Genomic DNA, 24,549 nt, shown 5'->3' on the forward strand with positions numbered 1-24,549 from the left:
CTTTCTGGTGAGGGAAAAAATTATAAATAACGAATGCAGAGCAGAGCGCAAATTTCATTTATCAAGGCCCTCTGATGGTGAAAGAAGGTTTAAATTAAAGATAAGATAGGTATAAATTATAGGAAAAACAATTGAAAACAAACTAATTTAAAAAGTTTTAAAGGATTCTATGTAAGTAATATCTAGGAAGGTAATAAAGTTAAAAAATATATGTTTTTACACCACTTCACTACTACGTGTCTACTACTGCGTTTATCATGTACCTAGGTAAATATCCGTGACGTAGACACGTAGTAGTACAGAAGTGGTGTAACTGCATAAAATTCAGCCATTGCCTTTGAGAAGGGGAAGTCCGAAGAACCCGAGATCTCTAACCGGGAATTCCCCCCCCCCCCCCCCTCATTAGGTAATAAAAAAAGATATTTCCAAGCTAATCAAAGGAACAGTCACTCTCATATGGGGTAGACAGAGCCAACATTATTGAAAAGACTGAAAAGCCGCGTTTGAACGATGGAATCAATATTACATTCTTATCCCGTTTAAGTCTCGAGATCACTGACCGGGAATTCCCCCCGATAACACTTTAACCCAAGGACGTAGGTAATAAAAAATAGGTATTTCCAAGCATCACGCCAATTTATGTTGCCTGAATAAAAAAAACAACTACATATAATCACATCTTTATCCCCTATGGGGTAGATAGAGCCAACAGTATTCAAAAGACTGAAAGGCCGTGTTTTGATGTTAGAATCAATAATACATATTACTTTTATAATTTTAAGACGTGAGACAACTTAAAAACTGTGATAGTACGGTGCAAAATTGAGTAACAGGAATAGAAAAACGAGGAGTAAGATAGGAAAAACTATGATGTGCAAGAAGAAACCTATAATTAAACCCAAATCAACAACTCCGAAAACAGGAGTAGAAATAGGCATGCTTAGATGGTTTATTCATGTGTTAAGAATGAATGAAACAGATTGAATAAGCAAATGATACACTCATACATATTACTACGTCTATATCCCTTACAGGGTAGACAGAGCCAATAGTCTTGAAAAAACCGAAAGGCCACGCGCATTTGTATGGTTTTATAGTGGAAATCAGATTCAAGTAGATACAGATTACTAGCCCATCGCCTAAAATTGATATGTGATATACAATAATATTTACCATCGCCTACATAAATTAAAAAAATATTGACAGCTCTGTGACACATCCATCGAGAAAAAAATCGGCTGTCAATGCTGTCATCTGTTTATCTAATCTATGGATTGGACAGTCATTTTTAATTTCAGAAGGTTCCACTAAAATTTAAACTATTTTAATTGTAAAAAATGGACGAAATTGAGAAAGAAAAAATTGCAGCCCTGCCGTCCCAACTGCTGGTCACTACAATTTGTCATCCCATGGAATATGCAAAAGTGTTGATCCAACTGGGCTACGAACCTATGCCTCCCCGCCGGTCTACAACACTTTTTGGACGTCCAGCAATGGTGTTACCTAATGTATTTCAGTATATCAAATATATCAAAACATCAGACGGCTTCTTTGGCTGCTATCGTGGACTGTCGGCCCGAATTTTGGGCCTCATTGCATCTAGTCAGCTGACATCGAAAGTGATTTACGCTTGTGGTATCAACCTCCCTGAAATCAATGACCCACCCAACATTGTGACTGACGAAGAGCCTAAACTAGAAGACTACATCAAGCTCGGCCGTCGAGACATGATAATGCACACTGCGTCTGCCATTGTATCTTATCCATTCCATGTTGTGTCCATCAGAATGATGGCATCATTCATCGGCAAAGAGGAAGACTACAGCAGCCTAATTGGGGCAATTGTTGCAATATATAGAGATGATGGAATTTGTGGTTTCTTCCACGGTGTGGTTCCTAAAGTTTTTGCAGATTTGACATGTGTAGCGGTGACTGGTATCTTGGCCTACTATGTCAATAAATATTTGGTGAAAACTAAAGACTTGAGGTATTACACAGTTCCACTGTTAACATTTATCACAAGTACAATCACATACCCACTGGTTGTAGTGACAACTTGTATGGCGGTGGCTGGCTCTAGCCTTAAGGCTGGTAATCCACCATTGATGCCTGCATACCCGAATTGGCAGACTTGTTGGAGGGACTTGCTTAGAAACAAGCAACACAAGAGAGGCTCCTCTCTTATATTTAGGTACTACATTGCACCGATTGCAGCCATGCAGATCCAATAAAGCCTAGTGATCCTAATGAGAAATGCATTTATCTATTTGGATTTATTTGCTAAGTGTTATTCCACAATCACCAAAGTAGTCGCCTCCTGTAGAGAGTGAAATATGTAAAGTGAGTGTAAATAATTTAGTATAATTGGTGTATCATGTGGATACTGTTTTTTGTTGAGTCGAGTTGTGGTTATATTAATAAATATATTTTTTCTTTGTCAACAGTTTATTATTTACATTTAATCCTACATATTATTGTAATTTGGCTAAAGTTTGTGCTTTGATGAATTCATCTACAAGTTCTTTCTTCAAAGTAGCAATAGCTCTTCTGTAAAGTGTAGAAGGTGCTTGAATGTTTCCTGAATCTATTTCAAATTTCATATAATCCATCCAAATACTGATATCTTCAATCCCATGATGTTGAATGGCACACTCATAGTATTTCCTGATATTTTTTACATTCAACTTGTCTTGACTTTTCTCTATACTTATCATTATTTGATGTACTTCAAGTTGGGTTGGTGGAGTTCTAATTAAGTCTTCATACAAATCTCTAGCTGCCTTTAGTCCATTATGATCATAGACCTTTTGAAGGAGTTTAGGTTTGATGGCCAACACAACAACATTCTCGCAATTCTGGAATCTCTTGTGCAATGTTTTTAACTGAAATAATCAGATAAAATGTTATCAGTGTATGACAACCTAAATACCAAATACAACATTCCTATAAATAAATAATCATGCCGGTGTGAGAACAAAACATTCTGTCTTGTTGCACAGATCATACAAATCTGTTAAAAGACATTCTTTACTTGCTTTTGAGTACATATTTAGTACAATGTTTATAAAATGGGGGACAGCACCATTAGCAACACTAGTATGAAAAGAGGTATCACTATTATGGAATATGGGACAAATTACACAGATTTAAGCTTTCCTAGCCACAAAGTAAGTTCGAAACTTGTGTTACGACATACTAACTCAACAATACTATATTTTTATAATAAAAACTTATAATGAACCATGTCAATCATAGTTCGTTTCTTAGTATGCCCTAACTGGGACTTAAATCTAGAACCTCTGGTGTCACCTAAAGTGCATGCATATAAAAAGAACAATATATATTTGACACTTATTCTTTTAAAAACTTACTGTTTCATCTGAATTAATGTGATCTAATGTGAGATTCCACAGAGCTAGTGCATCATTTGTTTTCAACACTTTGGAGGCTTCTTGAAGAACAGATAACATGGCTTTATCATCTGATTTTTTCAGTAACAGTTTTTCTTTCCATATACAAACTAGTTGTGGATTTGCTTTTGATGCTGCATCTAAAATCTACAAATAAAATAATGTTAAAATATAGTCGTTCTTTTCCACTACATTTTTTCGCCCTTTTTAAAGCCATCTCACACAAAGTCCTTTAGTCCTTTCGCAACATAACTTCTGTAGATATTGTAGAAAGTGACTAAACTCAAACATGTGATTCAAACACCAATTTCTTTTTGAAGCATGTTCAAAAACTAATAAAATCTCTTAATTGATTTTATATTTGTCTGCCTATAACTAACCTCATTGAGTTCCTCTTGTGACTGATCTTCCAGCTTCAGAAATTCAAGGCCAAATTCATACATGTCATTGGTCAGCAAGCCATGTTCATGTCCAAATAGCCATGCCTGCTTCACAGCATCAATCTTTTGGTTGTCACTGCATATGGAGTCAGTAACTCCTAGTAGATTGTGAATGTATTTGGTGCATAAGTTTTGATCTAAAAACTAAAGAAAATGTTTTATTTACTAAAGCTTCATTAAACTAAATAGTCTATATGGTACAGTCAACAGCACACTTATTTTAGCACTTTATTGCAAATTCGCCTCTATTATTGTGTCATGGAGTTCCATGCAGGATAACTTGATATACATACTGTTCAGTGTACAAAGTAAAGATGGAGTTCATACTGAAGACATTATCCAACAATCAACTAGGTATTTGGTGTTTAAATTTTTACCCTTATTAATTCCCATGTTCATTGATTTGGTTAAGTTTTACAACCGGCCGCCGGCCTGATGTCAACCCATGTATTGCAATACAGCTAAAAGTGGCCTTCTAGTTTTTTCAAAAACATTGGCTCTGTCTATACTGTAAGGGATAAAGACTTGATCATATGTATGTATGTTAAAACAGGCTGCCTGCCTGCTGTCCAATGATGTGTTGCACATTGGTGAAAGAGCTAATTCCCTCAGTCACCTCTCACAACTTCATGAAACGATTAGAAAGAAAATATAGGTGCAGAGTTAAGAACATAACAATATAGATAAAAAAGATCAATTGAATATATGTTAGGTACGAGATTTTTTTTGTTTCCTATACCTTTTGTAAAGCCTCTTCATAAACACTCATGAAATTCGTAAGTTTTTTGGGAAAATGTGAATCTTCATGTAGAAATTCTTCAATTTCCTCCCAATGAGTACCCTGCAAGAAATAACTTATAGTAATTAATTAAATAAAAAATAAACAGTAGAGGTTTGTTTCTTGTCAAAAAAGTAAAAAAAAACTACAATATGAATAATATAAGGACTTAGAAATTGCACTGAAATGTAGGTATGTAATTGACAATTTGTTTCATATAGATAGTGCAATTTTATTAAACAAAAATAAAAAATATAAATAAAATAAGAATAAATAAAGTTATCCTTTACAAACTGTTAAATGTTACAAATAGTTTATGACTCCTCTTATTATACTATGTTATTCCAATGCCTACTGCTTAACTGCGCAAAGTATTATTAAAATCCGTTAAGTAGTTTTGGAGTGAAAGAGTAACAAACACACAACACATCTTTATAAACCTTGGCATTTGTAATTTCTAATTAGTAGGATCAATATATACAAATCATACCTCTAATTCCTTAGCTGCAATATAAGACCATACTTCTTTTTGGTCTCTTTTTGACCATATTGTTTTTTTTATTTCATCTGTAATTGATTGGTGTGCATCATACTTCAAGCACAAATCGCAGAGGTTGAACAAGAATGTTACATCATGGATATTTGTAATTCCGTTTCGCCAGACAACATCTGCAATTTTGATTTGTTTCTCCTGAAATCAAAAATGTTGTATCATTATATTGTTCACATTTTGTTTTTGCTCAATGTCAAAAATTTGTAGAAGACAATTTGAAATAGTTTATCTCCTAATTTAATCCCATCAATGTATTTTAAGTATTTATAAAATCTTAAGTATTTATGTATTTATTAGGGATATCTTGAGCATACTACTGAAAGTTACAATTAAGAAAAATTTTGAGGTATGGATTACTTGTTAGTTTAAACATTGTTTGAAGATGAGTCCTAATCCTAATGCTTTGTTTCAAATATGCTCCAGAACAGACCTTCAGGACTGAAATTGTATATTTTTAAAAAAATTTAGAAACACCAAAAGTGGGTAAACAGGAGTATAAGTAACACAGGTGGAGCTGGGGTTAACGGCAACTTTGTTTTAAAAAATGTTGCAACTACCTTTTCTTCTTCTGATTCAGCTTTGAAATACATCAACAGTTCTGTTTCAAAGAGTTCTAAATAAAGAACATCAGAATCTGGATGTCTGTGTATGCCCTTGAGAAGGAACTGCTTAGCAGTGGCCAGGTTCTCTTGCTCAATTCTCTCCCACTTGCTTGCCAATTGCCACATTTTGGGTTTGTCGCCATGTATCTAAAAGTAGAGAACAATTTTAAATATGTGTCTGTTATTTTTTAAAGTTTTATTTGTTTTGTTCTATGCAAAAGAGATATCTTATCATAAAGAATTCTCAAAGGTCAGGGTCAAATTAACATATGTAGGTATAAAATTTAAAAAAAAATTAAAGTCTTCTCTCTGGAACCAACCTGCCTTGGAAAGAATATGGTAAGTCTACATAAAGTGTTTACCTGCAACATTTGACCTATTATTGTAGATATAGCTTGTTCAAAACCAACACTCTTGCAAAATTTTATATATTCAAAGTAGATCTCAATATCATTTTGAAACCTATATATGAACTGCTTAAAAACTTTGTTTAGGCGCTTTGCTATAGCATACTCAATATCGTTCTTTTTTTCAGTGAGTTTGGCTTGCTCTCGTCTTAATGATATATCTTCTAGCAAGGCCAATTCGTAAGCTAAATATTGAACAAAGTCTTCTTTCTGTTTTACCCTTCTTTGTAATTTGTACTCAAACTCTTTACGTTTCCGCGATATATCCCTGAAAAATAAATTATTGTATCATAAAACTTGCTTATATATTATTGCTAAACTCTATTTTTTCACTGCCGTTTGATTTCCGACACTTATGAATAAAACTACTCCATAACTTTCCGAAAATAAAAAGTGACTAAGGAATAGGCTTATAAACTTGGGTTTCTTCTTTTAGGCAATGGGCTAGCAAATCTGTCACTATTTCAATTTCAATTCCATCATTGAACCAATAGCTAAGTGTCCATCTCAGACTTTTCAAGACTGTGTGTATTAAAACTAACCTTATTTCTTCATCGTCGAATAAATTAGTTCTTCGCATCTGCTCCAGCTCATTTATCATTTCCTCTATACGTTGATTTACTTGCTCTGCCATTTTTTGTGATTAATTCGTCCTTTTTGTCTCAAGTTATCTATTATTTATTAAAAATAAAACAATGTTTACAACCTGAAATGCTAGGGCCAGGCCGGAGGTAACTTTTGAGGTTATTTTATTTACTAGTGTAGAGATGTAACAAAAAGGCCTGCCTGATTATAAAATTCGTAATCGTGTCTTCTTTATCGATATTTGAATGAAGTCCATCGATTCAATCGAAAATCGATAAAATGATGTGTTGTGATTGTGATTTCGGTAGCTGATACCGTATAGCTGTATAAATAATAAATATAATTATATGCCGGACAAATTACACAGATTCAATTAGCCTTGAAGTAAGTTAGAAACTTGTGTTACGTGATACTAACTCAACAATATTATATTTTATAATAAATACTTGTATAGATAAACATCCAAGATCCAGACCCATCAGAGGAAGTTCGTTTCTCATAATGTATTTTACCTTTAAAATGACTACTAAAATATCAATATACGTCTACGCTACGGGCATACCCGCTGTACGGATACAACCGGACTGTTATTATAAATAGAAACTTAAACCAACAAGACGGTTAGTTAGCCTCAAAAGGGTCTGTTTCAGTATTTTCTGATGTTTCAAATAAACTATCATCGTCGGTATCTTCCGGGGTCGACACATCCTCCAACAGTTTTTTGATTATTCTCTTCGTCTTTATTCATCTATGACAAAAAGTGAACTTGAGCAAATCACACAAATTGAGCTAGCCCCAAAGTAAGTTCGAGATTTGTGTAATGGCATTAGTATCGATACTATATTTTATAACAACATATGTACATATGAATCTTATAAGAATGAGTAAAATACTTACGTTTTCTGTCACAAATTTTTGCGACACTGACTTGATGTTTCAAAGAATGTTCTAGGCGAACTAAACGGCTATTGCCGTGGTGTCACTATATCAACTACTTTTTTGTGGTTCTACACGATGTAAATATGTATGTATTTTAGTTCTTAGATTTGACAGTAACAATGTTTGAATAACTTGTAGATAGACAGTAAATCTTGTTCTTTACAATGATAGTATGAACGTAGCACGGTGCCCACCGTAGCGCTCTTTACGCTATCTTTTAAAACGACTGCGGTGCCCGGGCTGTCAACCTTCTAAGTTTTTAGCACACTGCTATAACCGTACTGTCCTGTAAAGTGTTAACTAAGCTTACAAAAATACTATAGAGATATTACTTTTGATTCCTCTTTTACGCGATGGGCTAGCAACCTGACCTGAACCTGCAAAACAGCTGAGCGTGGCCTCTCAGTCTTTGATGACTATTGGCTCTGTCTATGCCGCAGGGGATATAGACGTGATTATATGTTAAGTTATAACTTTTGTAAAAAGAGAACCGCCTCCAATAAATATCCTTCTTTTTTGGAGTCGATTACATTTCTTAAACCTTTTTAGTGTAACAAACAATTTCCTGAAAATCGGTTCAGCGGACATCAAGATAACCGAGGGCAAATATAAATATAATATAATTATGTACAAGCATACCACTATCAACATAACCAAATTTTTTAAAAATAAAGTCAAATGTAATGAAAATTTTTTAAAAATAATTTAAACCACCAAATTTTTTAAAAATGAAGTCAAATGTAATGTTTTTAAGATACTTTGTAAATTACTAACAAAATATGGATAATGTCCGAAATAAACATTTTATTATTATGTTTCTCCGCTTCGATTTCACGGGTCTATTATACACCCCGGATTTTTGAGAGGCTTGCGTGGGGATATAAATCCAACACGTAGAGGCCCTTTGGAGAAGTTGATGTTATGTTGTTCTCCTGCCAAAACCCGTTCCCGGCCATACCAATAGACGATATGTCCATGAACAGGTCTCGGCAGGAGGTGGAGCTATTACAAAATAAGGAAAAGGATGATGGGTTATGGAGTTGACGTTTGGATAGATTTAAACTGGGCTATTGCTGGAGAAGTTCGGACACCTGCCATAATCATGAATACGTGATTATTATGTGGCAGGTGGTGACTCGCCACTCACTAAATGGGCCCCTCAAATCAGTCACCATGATTGGCAACAAAGGGGCAACATCGGCGTGGGTGGCTAAGGATGTCGAGAGGTGAGACTGCGGGGCGTGAAATCGTGGTGATCCAGTCAGGCACCCCCGGCGTTATGACATTTTACACTTTCATCCTTCGAGCGTATAGCTCTCGCGACTCCACTCTGACCGGCCGGTTAAGGCAAGCCAGAGGTAGGGGTCCTGTCCCTCATCGGTTTCCACTCCGACCTTGGCGAAGGAAGATCGGAGGCGAGGAACAGGGGCCTCCCCTGGGAGCACTCAGGTCCGTGGGGTCGCTACTCCCCAACAGCTCGCCACAAGCTGCCCTGCGGAGACTGATTGCACTGGGAAGGTGACCCAGGGGGCGATGGGGTTAGTTAAGATATATATTATATTGAAATGTCCTGATAAAGCCAGAAGCGATTCATTTATTGTTCAGTGATATTTTCCACTCAATACAACCACATAAACACAAACAAAGAGTTGTGTTTCGGTGTGTGTTGTGAAAAAAACTAGTGGAATGCCTTACTGGTTTGTACTGCTGGGACTCGCGTCAAAACGTATTCATACGCATACCCGAGCCAATCTACTCTATACGAGTAATGGAGAAAGAAAACATTGGCTCCACTGATTTTGAAACTGTTCATTATAATGTCTTTATCAATGGCTTAAAAATTTTCTTGCTTGGTATGTTTAAAAAAATAGCCTCATGTAAATAAGCCATTAACCGCACTTCATTATGTCTTTGTCATTTTTCTATTGTGAAAGTCAATGTCATGTCATTTGTACTGGGATAAGGTGGCGCTAAAAGATTTTGTTGATTTGTTTATGTTATTAATAATATTAAATTAATGTGAAGTTCAGGCTAATTTGAAGGCAAATCTATTATTTATTTCAATATTAAAATGTTGTAATCTTCAACTCAATATAAAGTATCAAACATGGAAGAAGAAAGTAAGTTCATATATTACGAAGTGCAACTTTTAAGGTTAAATATAAGAATCTGCAATACATAATCTCTTGTTTATTTCAGAACTTATTCGGAAGAAAAAGAAAGCTTTGAACGGTAGTAACAGACGAGCTTTAGCGGAGGCTTGTAATGACTTGGCCACTTTTTACTACAAACATAATCGCTATAGTGATGCATTAGAAGAATATAAAAATGAAGCTTCTATTACTAAGGAGTTGGGTCTCAAACTTGAATGGGGGACTTGCAACAGAATGATTGGTGAAATGTATATGTTGATGGCTGAGTTTGAAAAGGCTTTGAAGTATGAAGAGAGACATTTAGGTAAATCAAATTCAAACTTTTATTTGCATAATATGAGTACAACAAGGTATTTTTATATGTACACCAGATCTTCATATTTACCCTTTCGGATGTTGCAAACATTTATTATGTATTAGTAGATATACAAACTTATACATCTTTTTGATATAAGATATTATATCAAAAAGATGTATAATATAATTTCATTCTTCAAGGCAGGCCATGCTAACTCAATCTGTGTGGTTTCCTCCTTTTTACAAGTATAACAAAAGATCTTTACATGTTTCAATAAATCACAAAATTCTTAAAAACAATTAATATTTGAGGATTGTGTGCTTTATTTCAGTATTACTACAATGTTTGTTTCGGACACTTTTAGCAGGATATCCCATTTATACATACATATTTTATTCCAGCTATAGCCAAAGAGCTTAAGAATCAAGTAGAGGAGCAGCGGGCCCTGGCAACTTTGGGCAGAATATACTTATTGCAAGGACAGAGCACAAATGATAGTGATGAGACAAAAACTTCTCTGAAAGCAGCAGAGAAAGCATTCATGAAGGGACTTGTTTTATGTGAAAAGTAATAATTTTTTACATGTATTTTGTTGAATTTCTACTCTGTTATACTTCTGTTTGAATTGTATTATGTCTAAGCATTTATTTATCTTGTGCTACACAAATGCCAATCACCTGTTTGGTTTCTTACCACCCATCAGTTGAAGAGATTGCTTTAACGATAAGTCCGCCTTTGTACCATATCTGTCTTTTATGTAACCATAAGAGTTTTATCTATCTATATTAACTGTAAGGTATAGGGTTCAGAATTTGAGTTTCAGTCTGTCTATGACCAATACCTTAGGCTTAGGGTAATCATATGATGACATGGCACAATGTATCAGGAATGATAGAGGTCAACTGACCCACTTAAGACATTGGCTAAGTTAATAATGTACAAATTCTTAAGATTAATCAGCTTTTTAGAATTTGGTTACATGTATATTAGTGCAAGTGCAACACTCACTTTAAGTGATCCTATATGATAGTGCATTAGTATTAGTTATTGTAAAAATAATTTATATGGTTGGCAACAACAGGTTACTAACAAGCACTAATTTACAGTTTGAATGGAAAAGTTAACAAACATGAGCTCATGGACATGCGTGCCCGCCTTCTCCTCAACATTGGCGTTGTCCAAGAGTACCTGGGCTTTTTCGACAAGGCTGTGGATTGCATAAAGAAAGCAATTTCTATATGCAACAGTCAGGATTTGTATGAAGTCCTACACAACTGCTATATGACTGAGGCATCACTGTATTCTAATAAAAAGAAGGATTATGCTACAGCTTTGAGCTGTTTGAATAAGGCCCTAGAGGTTGCTAGTCGGCTTGAAGATAAGGTGAGTCCTTTATCGTTCAATGTAGCTATTAGATCAGCAAGTGCATGGAGGCTGCTTGTTCTGTGGCACACCAGCCGATCACCATCCATGTCTCTTCCAATCTTCAGGTTATACAAGCTGTATCTTTAAAGGAGTGTTGCTCTTGGGTTTGCTTTCTCAAACAGCACCCCCCTTTCTTGACTCCCTGCAAAAGGTACAGTGGAAAAATAGATCAACTGGCAGAGAATGCTTTGTGGTATTTAGTCCACAAATTGACCATTTACGTGCATTAAGTTTAAATAAATAAATATGCTTGCCACTTGCTCTAGATTGATTATCCATTAGGTTATGATGAAAAACTATATTTTTCTGATTAGGCCTCAGTTGTTTATATTTTTTATTTATTTCCAGGTATTAAAAACCTGTGAGACTCTGTCAACGAAGGCTGACATTTTATGCAAAATGTCTGATTACCAAAGTGCAAAACAAGTCCTGCTCAAAGCGTGGAAGTTAAAAACTCCAGATGAGGATGAAAGAGAAAATATTGAATCCAATCTCAAAGTTGGTATGTAACTAATCTGTACTTAAAAGATGTTGTCAAACAGTTGATAAGAGGGATCTAAACATATTTAAGGACATATTATATCATGAATAGTGCACAAAATCTCAGAATGTTTGACCACCGTTCGCTTGCTACGAGACTACTAGCGGCCGGCGCCGTCACGATCAAAATAAATGAAATAGCGAATTTGCGTCGATTAAAAAAAATCTTGTTTATCTTGTATAAGTAATTAGGTAAAATTTTAACGTTATATTTTCTAACTTTTTTAAATGAGAATCAGATATCGGGTGCTCCCTTTCAATATGCAACGCGATTTACCAAACATCCTCTATATATAATAATCAATAGAAGCCTTTTATAAATTATGATAAAGCAAGATTTTTATAAATTAACCATTATGTATCTGATGTGTTTAGTTTGGTCTAATTTAAAACTAATGAAAAAAAAAAACTCCCTCCAAAATATTCTTTTTAACCAGGTTATCAGCGAACTTTTATTTCGTTCTACAAGCGAAATAATTTGTAGGCCAGTTCAGTAACTTACGACGCAATACCCATTACAGTTGCAGCTATGTGTTACACTGAAGACCTGCTCATATCAACGAATCCATCGGACCACTTGACCTTCAAGAAACTATACGAGAAGCTCGGAGACGGGGCTTGTCACCTTCGGAATTACTCGGGGGCCGTCGAGTATTACCTGAAAATGTTAGACCACGCGGAATTGAATGGAGATTGTGGGAAGACACTCATTCCTATTTATGTCAGGTAAGATATTGATTAAAAATGATTTGCTGAAAATCATATGGTATATTTAAATCTGGTCATCCGTCTACAATATAGCTCTTAGAGAAAATCTAATAAACGTGGGAGTTTTATTTTAGGCCATGGGTTAGTAACCTGTCACTATTTAAATCTCAATTCCGTCATTAAGCCATACATCTGAACGTGGCTAATCAGTGACGTAGGGTAAAAAAGGCAATTTTTTTATCTGCTTGGCTGATTGGCAGATAATGATGTTAGCATTAAGTAGTTATTTTAAACCTAATTAATTAAGTTATGATTAAATAGTCTTTAGCCTCTAAATGTGGCCTTTAAGACTGTGGGCTCTGTCTGTTCCGTAATAGATTAAAGACGTGATATATGTGTGTACCTTTCAGCCTGTACCAAACCTACAAAGACATGGGTTGCTACAGTGAAGCTTTGCAGTACTATCAAAAGGAGTATGATCTTATAAAGGATGTGCCCAAAGAAGCATTTACCACGTTATACAACATCGCTGAGACACTATTTTTGGCTAAGAAACCTTATGAATTAGTTGAGAAAGCGTGTATCGACGCTAGGAATGCTGTAAGTCTATCTTCTTTTTGTTGTGGTGTTTTTCAATTGCATTATTAAGCTGCATCATCTTTTGCATCATGTAGGCGATGGGCTAGTAGTTAGCACTGTCGCAATTTGAATCCCATTTCCGTCATTAAGTCCATCATTGAAAAAGGCCTTACATTTTTTATGACTGTGTTGGCTCTGTCTACCCAATAAACAATAAATGTATACATGTAATTTCGAATCCAGGCACGCGAATGGAACAAGAGAAAGTACGAAATAAGAGTCCTGAAAAACCTCCTGAAATACCAAGAGGAGTACTTTGAGACGGACAAAATGGAGGATATTAAGAATGAACTCCGTTTGTTGGGTTACGATGACTTCGATCATTTGGACAATTCTGAGGATGACCAGAGTTCGGCTGGCTGCGAGGAGGACACCACTCATATTGGAGACGATATATGCCTTGAAGACCTGACTGGTATGAATAACGTTGAATTTCTTAATTATTAGCCTATTTTAAAGATTAAAGTGCTTCACGAGCTGCGCAACGGCGGCTAAGAGAATATATTTGTAATTTTGTATGTTTGTTATGAATAAACTCAAAAACTCTTGATTTTGAAACTACTGGTCTGGTTTTTACGAAATTTGGCACAGATTTTAGAATAGACCTTCGGGTGTGACATAGGTTACTAGATTAGTTAGATTCTCTGAGACATGGGAAATTCCAGATAAAAGTAAGTCTGTTTAAAATCTCAAGTTTATAATAATAATTTATTCATTCACAGATTTATCTGACACGAACGAGGAAGATGTAGCTGATGCTAAAAGGGAGACCAGAAGGAGGGGTAAAGGCTTTGCAATTAAAAAGAACATGAAAGGCGAAACTCAACTGCATGTAGTGAGTATATCTTCAATTAGAACTGGGCTTAACCAATTATCATATTATACTTCCTTTAATTATGCATACATACATATAATCACGTCTATAACCCTTGCGGGGTAGTCAGAGCCTTGAAAATACTGATAGGCCATGTTCAGCTATCTTATAATTATCTCATTCTTAATTCTTCATATTATAATAACTGACATGATTGTTACATTACAGCTACTTACAAACCTGTAATATTTTTCTTTTTTATCTTCCCTCAACTATATTAACAGCAAAATGAAACAATATATTTAGTCCTTTTATAAATGGATGAACTACTTAATTTGTTTCTTTCGAACAGCAGAATTGTTTGTCGGTAGATAAAATTTTAAGGAAGCAATATCAATTTTTAATTTCCGGATCATCATAATATTATTTGGTCTTCCAGGCTTGTATATCCGGTAATAAGTTGTTAGTAGAACGGCTTATAGGCAAAGGCCATCCCGTGAACGTGAGAGATAACGCCGGATGGCTGCCTTTGCACGAGGCCTGCATACATGGACACGTGGAAGTCGCCAATATTTTAATTAACAATGGGGCCAATGTCAACGATAGGGGAGGGTCGAACTGCGATGGTGAGTTACTTAGTTTAGTTAGATTAAGTATAGCGTAAGCAAATCGACTTATTTTAAACGGACTTGTGGACGTTATTAATAAGAATCAGTACTTGATGCTTAGAATTCGTGCAGTCTGCCGTCGACTCTGGTCTTGCCGACATTAAAAGCTGTATAATTAAGCGGCTCAGTTCAACGTTGCTGCCAGTGTTGCTCACTTGGCGCTGTCAGCGCTAAATATCAAAAAATCATACGCCTTTTTGAACATTAGGTATAATTTTAAAATTACTACAAATTTTACACAAAGTAAATGGACGTTTTTTTTCTTGTCAATATTTTTTATCTGAAAAGTTTAGATATGTTGGTACATTCTCAGATCAGCAAATACTAACTTCTTAGAGAATGAGATGTTTGAATGCAACACAAAAATAAATCTTAAATATTAAGATAACTGTAATCTTTTTTATTTCTAATAATTTCAGGAATAACACCATTATACGACGCAGCAAGCAATGGCCACTTAGAAGTCGTTCAATTGTTATTAGAAAAAGGTGCGATTCCATCTTTAAAAACGGATTTCGGCGAAACGCCTCTAAATGTTCTTCAAAAATGGCGGACTGGCACTATTTTGACTAAAGATGAAGAAAATATGTACAATAATATTTGCAACAAAATACACAACCTGAAAGATAAAACTAATGTTACAGATAAAATTGAACATGTCCTCAATAGATCTAAATCTAAGACTCCAATAAAACCTGTCAAAGATAAAACACCACCAAGTACTTCAAAAATCACAAGCAAAATCAAAGAATTGAGATCACCAGAATTCAAAAGACGTAATATAATTCAAGATGACAGTGACGAAGATATGGATTTATCGCAAAATATAAAGAATCTAGCTGCATTTCCTTCAGATGATTCAAATGATTCTGATTCAAGTGACGGTAGATCAAACGAATCATTAAAAAGTAAGAGTAAAGATAGAAATACCGGTGTTAATGAATACAGAAGTGCAATATCTGCTTTGAGAAATAGAAATATAGATGAGTTGCCGGAAGTTGATGTTAAGAAGTCTAAACCAAAACCAGCGTTATTAGACCCCGAAGAAGTGGACGATGATTGGTTAGATGACGATTTAGGATTAAATAATAAATCTAAAAGACGAAAATTAAGTGATCCCTTAGCTACTGTTACAACAAAGAAACCTTCGTATGACAGTATTAAAGATACTATAGAGAATTTAAATAAGATTGAACCATTAACTGATAATAACACTTTAAAACGTAAATCTCGTGTAAGCAATGTTGTGGATATAAGCGATAATAGTTTAGATTCCACTGAAAATATTTGTCCTAAAAAATCCACAGCTGAACCTTTTAAAAACATTAGGAATGATCTAAATGAATCAAGATCAAAAGATAGTAGAGAGAATATGAGAAGGAGGTGTAAAACTCAAAGTACCTTACTCAAAGCTGGCTTTCAAAGGAAGAGAGATGACGACTCAAGTAACAGTGGAAGCGAGTCAGAATTTACTAGAAATAACGATTCCATTATACGCTCCTCAACTCCATCGTTTTCGCGCAAATCTTCTAGTGAAAATTTTTGTTTTAATTCCAACGATGGTTTTAATGTAGTCCATAATTTGAATACCAATATAGTGCAACCAGTAAATATGATACAACCGATCAATATAGTTCAGTCTTCGAAGAGCGGGCGTCCGATAAAGACGCAAATTTTGCCACCTGCTGCCGTTAAAGTGCAAGTAGAAGACAAAGTGTTGTTGATATCTTTGAAACTGGACACGATAAATAAATTGACAATCAGCTGGCTGGTTGAGGAAGTTAAATCGAGGTATTACAAGTAAGTATTATTTTTAACTATTCTGTTCTTTGTGTTGACTTCGGCTGCTGAAAATCGAAATCCTTGTAATAATTCAAAATTTGATCCCCTGTATTGCCACCAGAGGGGTGGGGAGACATTTTTGTATACCAGTTTAACTAGGACCAAACATAACACATCTGAGAAAACTGCATTCAAACAGACTCACATAAACATAGATTCTAAAAATATATTTTTTTATACTGTTCGTCAGTGGAAATCCAATATCAATATCTTTCAAGTATAGACATCATTAACTTACAATCTATACTAATATTATAAAGCTGAAGAGTTTGTTTTGTTTGTTTATTTGTTTGTTTAAACGCGCTAATCTCAGAAACTACTGAACCGATTTGAATAATTCTTTCACTGTTAGATAGTCTATTTATCGAGGAAGGCTATAGGGTACATTTTATCCCGGATTTCCTACGGGAAACGTCAACAATGCAGGTGAAAGTTGAATGAGTCGGCCATCTGCGAGCTTTCCACGCGAACGCTACGCAAACCAACAAAGATATAGTAAAATAATGTACTAAAGATGTAGTACTCATTTTTTGCCACAAAAAAGTCCGCGAGAGCATATATCTATCTCTTAAGGTTTACTTACAATAACCACTTTTATGTTCATTTTTTAAGATTATTTTTTCATTATAAACATGAGTTATTTTGAAACCAATTTTCTTTAATTCAGTATTAATCCTTATCCAAATAAATATGTTTATTACTTTCGGCTTTTCATGTAGACTAAAATTGCCATTTACAGTATATAAATCAGACGAATAGGTTTTGAGATATAGTCGTTATAAGCAATTTGCAGCGAAACATTTAATACGGCGAACCAGTGTTCTTTCTAATACGCGTGACCGCCTGACCTTTTATTTATTAAAATTGGACCAGTAGTTTTGGAGATATATGCTAACATTGGTTTGCACAAACAAACACACAAACGCACAACCTCTCACACTAAACGCATATATACGGTCTCCGTTCGGTCGCGGGTAATGATGTGGGCCAAGTCGTCGCCAAGTCGCATAATAATTAGCAGCTATAATTGATAAAGCCGAGGAGGATGTTTGCAAAACTAAATATGATGCCCAAAATAACTATTCCACGCGGACGAAGTCGCGGGCACAGCTAGTTTTATTATATGTATTGAATTTTTTTTCAGACTGACAGGCGTCCGTCCCGTATTCAGCCTGATGACATCAGACGGGGCTATACTATCGGAAGATGACCCTCTAAGCTTGGTGCTCTCGTCTCCAGAACTGAAGACTTGCGTCACCAACTGGAAGGCGTCACCTGCTGAGGAAAGATATCTCGAATGCTGTGACGCTTTGGGACTTTGTAAGTTTCTATTCATTAAATACATACATAAAATCACCACGATCTTTTATCTTTTCGCGCAAATTTTAAAAGGCGATGCGCTAGTTATCAGCCCCTATCTCTTATTTTCATTTCACGGATGAGAATATGTAAATAAGTATTCTTACTAAATTATAAAGCGGCAAGCGAAGTACCCGATTCGACTGAGCTTACATGAAGAGAATTATGAATGTGGATCTAGCGAAAGAAGTATGCATTGAGATCAAGTGAAATATACTTAGTCTCTGCTTATTCCTTCGGGAAAAGGCGTGATTTGATGTACGACTGGTTCAAAATAATTTCTTTCACAGCAACATCAGAAGAGATCCGGCAAGCGATAGGCAGAAGCCACGCGACACACCGCCTTGCGCTCGGCACGCGGACCTTGCCTCCCTCACAGATCAGACCACTATTCCGGGCCATGACACACCAGACACACATCACCGCCATATTGATATCCAACAATAATCTAGGAGACGACGGCATGAAATACCTAGCCGAATGTCTCTGCACATTGAGGCATTTACAACAACTAGACCTGAGCAGAAATAATATCACGCAAGACGGAACGAAATACCTTTTAAATATATTTGAAAAATCCACTCGGCCTATATGCCAATCTCTTGAAGATTTAGACATGAATTACAATCCTATATCAGATGAGGGCTTTGGAAATATCGTGAAATTATGTCAGCATGTGCGGCTAAAAGTGTTGAAGTTAAATAATTGTAAGATAACTGAGAATGCTTTGAATGAAACAGTTAAATCGAATATGAATTTTGATAGTATAGAATGTATAGATTTAAGTAATAATGAGATTAAACAAGCGATGGTTAGTTGTCTAATGACGTCGTTGAATCCTAATGTATTGACGGAATTGGAGCTGGATAATATTGGTGTACAAGGGAGTGTGGTAGGGTGTGTTGCAGCCTTTATGGATTCGGCTAAGGAATTGAAGATCAGAAGATTCGGCCTATCTGATTGTAAATTAGTGGATGGACAGTTTATGAGAGTATTCAGGTTTGTGTTACATTTATTCTTAAATATTTAAATTTATATTCAGCAAATGAGTTTGTAAAGCCAATACTTATTAGCCTCTCAAACGTCCAATTTTCGTCCAGAAAGTGTTCAAACTGTACTACACAACTTATTTATTTTGAAAGAAAGGATTTGATGATCCTGAAATTCTCGCCTAAACGAAAATCAACGGGATTTGTCATGCTCCTTTTCTCAATAAATCTATCATTTACAGGTCTCTAGGTCGCGCCAAGCATCTTCAAGCTATAACTCTCAAGCATAACCTTCTAACTTTTATCACACTGAAGAAACTTCTACAAAGGCAGCCGCCAGTGCCGCAAATAAACTTAGATGGATGTCAAGACATATTCAAATATTCGCCCGACTCGGACTTCCAAGTATGGCTACCAGCCATAGATTTCGGAAGATGTATACCAGAGATAAACGTGACTCCTCTGTCACAAACGGACGCAGAGAGGGAAAGTTTTAAGTCATTCTCGAAGACATGGTTAAACTGCTTCAAAGGGAGAGGAGTGATTGAACATTGTGATGGTGGTGTTATTAGGTTTACAGCCAAGTGAATTTTGAGAATTTATATAAAGTGAGAATGCTTTGATGCATTTTTAGTGTATGTTAATTACGATCAAAATTGTAAGGAACCAGCTAATTTAGGAGGTTTTTGTAAGATAGTTCATAGTTAAAAATTTAACATAAAAAAGAAATAAAAGGAGGTCTCTACTTGACTCTACCGAAGTGTTGGCTCTTAATATAAAAAGAAATAACAGTATGGTACTTTAGCAGCAGAGCAGTTGTTAATACTGGAAGGAGTGTGTATTAATATACTCACTTTATCATGGTACAAAAAATTAACGGAAAATGTATTTTTGATAAGATGTATTTATTGTTTTTAGTTGAATTTGTTTAAAATTTTCATGTAAATAAATAGCAGTAAGGCAATTAAATCTTTCATTCTATTTTGTAGTTTTTGTATTATTTTGACTTAAGTACATATATCTTTCTTTGGAATGATTTTTAATTTTGCCACGAATATGGTTTTTTTATTTTATTTTTAACTAGCTTCCGCCCGACTCCGCTTGTGTAAAAAGAATAGGCTATTTGACAAAGTTCTAAAAACTATCTTAGGGTATTTATTTGTTTATAAGAAGCCCTACAAAAATACTTTTCTGCCTTTATTACAGCTATTTTATAAAAAAAATCGAAAAAGAAATTGAAATATTCAAATATGCCGCCAAAACGCGACTTTTAGCAATATGGCGGCCATGGCATGCAGTGACGTAAATTTCGTGTAAATATCATACAAAGCTTGTTGGTGTTTCGAAAAGTTTTTATTTTCTTTTGTTTTATTTAACTTGTGCCACATCATATGTGTGAAAATTATTAAAATGAGTTCCTATAAATGTTGTGCAGTGCCTCAATGCACTAATACAACAATAAAATCTCCTACGAAACTGTTTTTTTCTGTGCCGATGGATTTGAATATTCGCAAGAAGTGGTTTCAGATCATGTTCTAAGATCAGTGGTTACCAAGATATACTTACATTGATGTTTTCACATTCCTCAGTTCGGCATCATAGAAATCTAGATTGTTTTTGAAGAAGACGCCAACCATTATTGCGTCCACTTTTGGTAGGTTTCGACTGTCAGCTTTCGCGGAATTGGTTTCCATTATTAAATACCTATGTTATCTGAGTAATCCTGAGCGATCAAACACTTATAAAATCTTGAAAAATAATAGCGAACACTAAGGAACGGTACTATCCACAGTCTGTTTATGGATAATTGACGTCATAACAGAAACAGCCAATCACGTTCGTTTTTAGTCACGTGACAGCTGCATAAAAAACCCTAATTTTATGAGACGGATTTTGTTAAAATAATGCAATATTTTTATCTCGCGTTAATACAAATCGCTCCAAAAAAATTATATTAAGACTGATGACATAAAAGAAATGTATATTTTTAAAACAGTCAAATAGCCTATTGTCCTCCATGCTGCGCACGAAAGAAACTAACGAAAAAAAAGGGACTTTCAAGAAATCGGTTCAGTGGTTTAGCTTTAAAGAGATATCTAACATACTTTCGCATTTACAATATTAGTAAAGATAGGAGAAAGAGACGCAAAGTTCTTTGAGTAATTTTAATGAGAAGTTTCCAAGTCCAATTTCTAAGTAATTAACTACTTCATCCAAGTTTCATCTTTCGTAACAAGTCCTTTCGGGATGCACAGTAAGACTTAGAGTTGTGTTCAACTTGGTGCCAGGTACCTGGCACTGGCACTTTTCCTCTGTGTTTTGCCTACATGCCGACACCAAACGTCCGTCTTTGGCTGACAATGACATCTTATGTCAATGTCATGTTATTGTTTTGTCTGTCATTCATTCATTTCACTTCACAAACAGATCGGGCGGCATATAGATCAAAAAATAAATTAATAACTTAGATAATTAATATTAATATCTGTGATCACAAATCCTTTCCATTGTTTCTGGGGTTGTTTCGGAGTAATATCAGACGTTTCGAATTTTGATAGAACTGTTAGAACATCTTCCACCTCATAATTATCTTAAATCATCAGTGCGCGTATCGCGTATAGTTCGAGTGACCAAGAAGTTTGAAATATTGAAGCCTCCGCAGCATACTTAGTTCAACAAAGTGGTAAGTTTTTATAAACTCTACCTACCGCCAATTTGCAGTTATAATATTTGTAATGAATATTCATTTGATATTAAGAACATTATTAAGCATAATGGCTTTTACACAACATTTATTTGATGGAAGTTTCCTTTTTTAAGGATCGTTTTTTGTTTGTAAGTAATACACCTTTTAAAGAGGTTACTGACATTACAAACACATACTTGCAAACATAGCAAATAGTCACACAGTAGACAACTCTTTCTTTTTTAAAAAAATAAAAAAATGGCTAATGAATTAGTGTTACTACCTAATATGAATGATGAAGATGCCAGGTCAAAAGTTGTTACTGTAAATGAATGTAGTAAAACCATTTTAATCTAAATCTGTATGCTACACACTAAGGGAGCAACTACTAACCCAGCTTTTCATATGTACACATACATAGTTTTCCTTCCTCATAAAACTTGTGAGTCAGAAGACATGTTTGTTTGTTTGTAAATACTTTATTGTACATAACAAATTTAAAGATGTACATAAAAAGGCACAAAAAAAATGCACAATGGCAGACTTATCCCTATGTAATTTGATGAAAATTAATTTTATTGACGCTATTGTACTTTACGACCTTAATATGAAAACAGAGCTATGTAGCTTAAGTTTGTCCTCTTTATTACTTAATAGAGAGATTCTATCATTAAGCCTAACAGCTGAATGTGGCCTGTCAATCTTTCAAGATTGCTAGTTCTGTTTTTCCCGCAAGGGATGTAGACGTGTGGTTAGCACATACAACCCACAAAATTAACAACCTTTTACTCTTTATAAAATTCACCTGAGTAAAAGCTTTAGCTAAAAATTTTATAGAGTAGTTACTGCTTTATAAAATTTTTGTAAAAGCCTTGATGTGCCACCATCAGCCATCTTGCGGAAACCGACTGTCATGGCAACAACATGCATACATTATTTGGGTATTTACTGTACATTGTTGAAGGTATTCTATAAGAAGAAACTAAAACCCCAGAAAAAATTTTGGTACTTTGTCTTCAGCATATTCACTTACCCTTGCGGGGTAAAGAGAGCCAACAGCCTTGAAATGACTGAAAGGCCACATTCAGCAATATGCCTTAAGGATAGAATTGAGATTCAATCAAACAGTGACAGGTTGCTAGCACAACACCCACAAAAATCCACAGCTAATTAGACTACCCTAAGTCGCCTTTGCTACATCTGTGTAAAAGATATGGAGTGGGCTAAAGTGCCCAAAACTACACAGCAATGAAACCCCGGCTGTCGGCCAGCTGTCTGGGCAACAATGAATATGTCGCCTTCGCCCGGCCCAGGTAGAGATCGGTCAAAGAAATCTTGGCTTTACGTCGCGAAACATGATATCGCGTAATGTACTCGCGTCACTTGAAGTCGCAGAATACATATTGAAGAGATACATTTCGGAAAGGGGGCCCACGCAAAGATAGTAGACCTCACGGAAGCGAGGGTCGTGCCATTTCCTCCGAGGTCTCATCTCCCCTAGGACTTCGCCATTCCAGGACCCACTGACTTGCCATACATATTTAGAATCACGTCTTTATCTCTTACGGAGTAGACACAGCCATCAAACTCAACAAAGTCGGGACTTTAATAGTGAAAAATGGGACTTTTCAAGGCCCTCGATTATTAACTGCCCTTTCACTTAGTGATCACATCGCACAGTTTGCTTAACGTTTCATAATAAGCATTTGAGATTTAAGATTATATTCAGATTTGTAATAAGATGACCCCAATGCCCGCGTTATGTAGGTACTATCAGACAATCGACTAACATTATGAACAATTGGCTCTGACAATAAACTTAACGACAAAAATATTTACCCAAACCCTAAACTAAGTCAACCATGTACAGATTTTGTCCTTTTTTCCTTCTGAAGAACCCCAAAAGAACGTTTTGCGGTTCCAGAAATGAATGGCAATACAATATGTATATAGGGTAATACAATTACATACATTTCCTTCGCTAAAACTATCGTCCTACATCCCCATATTATCCTTTGTAGACCGACAGTGAGGCGCCCACATTGGCGCCGTTGATGCGATCTTGTCTTGTTTATCAGGGGGAATAAGAAAATTGAAATAGAACTCATTTTATGCATAACTTTTTTATATTCGAATCATGAAATGTTATATTAAAAAAAAGTCAAGACCCGTTTTAAAATTTTGTGTAAAACGTAGATGCCAATTGATGATATTTCGAACCTGTGCTGGAACACGTAGGTAAATACGTAGCTACAAAACGTTAAAAAAGATATGGTCTAAATAATTGTCCATTTCTATCAGATCTATTTTTATTCAATTATCACTGCTGCAACTAAATATTAGTCTTATATGTACGTTATAAAATCTATTGAAATGTATTGCAAACTATTTATTCGTTTCGTTTGAAATCGAAAAATAAGAAATCGATGTTTATACCCAATAAAACACTCCACGAGAGCGAGCTTTCCGCAAAAATAGAATATTAGTTCCTCCAAATATATACATCCATTCCAAACGCTTCGGCACAACACAAACACGGAGAGTGCAGATCTCTCACATGTGTATTTTTAGTAGACTTGACACCAATGACGCTCATTACATAGAAACAAATATATACTGCTTTGTTTATTTCCTACATTACGTAGAACTAGACGTTGCCTTCGAAAAATTAAGCCTTATATTCGTTCACGGATTTTGATTTATCTCCATTTTTT

General features: G+C 35.2%; 4 protein-coding genes across 5 annotated transcripts in view; 3 read left to right on the plus strand and 1 right to left on the minus strand.

Annotated features, from left to right (window-relative positions):
* Window positions 1-1,239: 1,239 nt before the first annotated feature.
* Window positions 1,240-2,441, plus strand: LOC106141636 (mitochondrial carrier homolog 2-like). The gene has a single exon (XM_013343275.2). It carries the CDS (start codon window positions 1,338-1,340, stop codon window positions 2,229-2,231), a length of 894 nt encoding a protein of 297 aa, XP_013198729.1. The 5' UTR covers window positions 1,240-1,337; the 3' UTR covers window positions 2,232-2,441.
* LOC106141367 (U3 small nucleolar RNA-associated protein 6 homolog) lies at window positions 2,437-6,951 on the minus strand. The gene is made up of 8 exons (XM_060946541.1): window positions 6,733-6,951; window positions 6,146-6,458; window positions 5,739-5,930; window positions 5,119-5,319; window positions 4,590-4,691; window positions 3,791-3,994; window positions 3,372-3,557; window positions 2,437-2,882 (listed from the first exon to the last, which is right to left on the minus strand). The coding sequence occupies exons 1-8, from the start codon at window positions 6,822-6,824 to the stop codon at window positions 2,472-2,474; spliced, it is 1,701 nt and encodes a 566-aa protein (XP_060802524.1). The 5' UTR covers window positions 6,825-6,951; the 3' UTR covers window positions 2,437-2,471.
* Window positions 6,952-9,673: 2,722 nt separating this feature from the next.
* LOC106141369 (tonsoku-like protein) lies at window positions 9,674-20,103 on the plus strand. Its single transcript, XM_060946590.1, has 14 exons — window positions 9,674-9,834; window positions 9,914-10,171; window positions 10,567-10,732; window positions 11,272-11,548; window positions 11,939-12,092; window positions 12,652-12,856; window positions 13,249-13,438; window positions 13,661-13,892; window positions 14,200-14,312; window positions 14,731-14,917; window positions 15,379-16,759; window positions 17,946-18,121; window positions 18,451-19,159; window positions 19,392-20,103. The coding sequence occupies exons 1-14, from the start codon at window positions 9,822-9,824 to the stop codon at window positions 19,735-19,737; spliced, it is 4,407 nt and encodes a 1,468-aa protein (XP_060802573.1). The 5' UTR covers window positions 9,674-9,821; the 3' UTR covers window positions 19,738-20,103.
* A 1,479-nt stretch (window positions 20,104-21,582) lies between these two features.
* The window catches only part of LOC106139217 (tyrosine-protein kinase Src64B), a 63,984-nt gene continuing 61,017 nt past the window's right edge, over window positions 21,583-24,549 (plus strand). For both annotated transcript variants that reach the window (XM_060946712.1, XM_060946715.1), the window contains exon 1: window positions 21,583-21,832. The gene's annotated coding sequence lies outside the window, so the exon portion shown is untranslated. The remainder of the gene's footprint in view (window positions 21,833-24,549) is intronic.

Source organism: Amyelois transitella, chromosome 11 (genome assembly GCF_032362555.1).
Source record: "Amyelois transitella isolate CPQ chromosome 11, ilAmyTran1.1, whole genome shotgun sequence".
NCBI lineage: Eukaryota > Metazoa > Arthropoda > Insecta > Lepidoptera > Pyralidae > Amyelois > Amyelois transitella.

Coding starts and splice junctions, on each gene's coding strand:
- LOC106141636 (XM_013343275.2), top strand. CDS start 1,338: ATGGACGAAATTGAGAAAGAAAAAATTGCAGCCCTGCCGTCCCAACTG.
- LOC106141367 (XM_060946541.1), bottom strand. CDS start 6,824: ATGGCAGAGCAAGTAAATCAACGTATAGAGGAAATGATAAATGAGCTG. Junction 6,459..6,732: donor TTCGACGATGAAGAAATAAG/GTTAGTTTTAAT, acceptor TTTATTTTTCAG/GGATATATCGCGGAAACGTA. Junction 2,883..3,371: donor ACATTAATTCAGATGAAACA/GTAAGTTTTTAA, acceptor TGATTATTTCAG/TTAAAAACATTGCACAAGAG.
- LOC106141369 (XM_060946590.1), top strand. Junction 11,549..11,938: donor CTAGTCGGCTTGAAGATAAG/GTGAGTCCTTTA, acceptor ATTTATTTCCAG/GTATTAAAAACCTGTGAGAC. Junction 12,857..13,248: donor CTCATTCCTATTTATGTCAG/GTAAGATATTGA, acceptor TGTACCTTTCAG/CCTGTACCAAACCTACAAAG.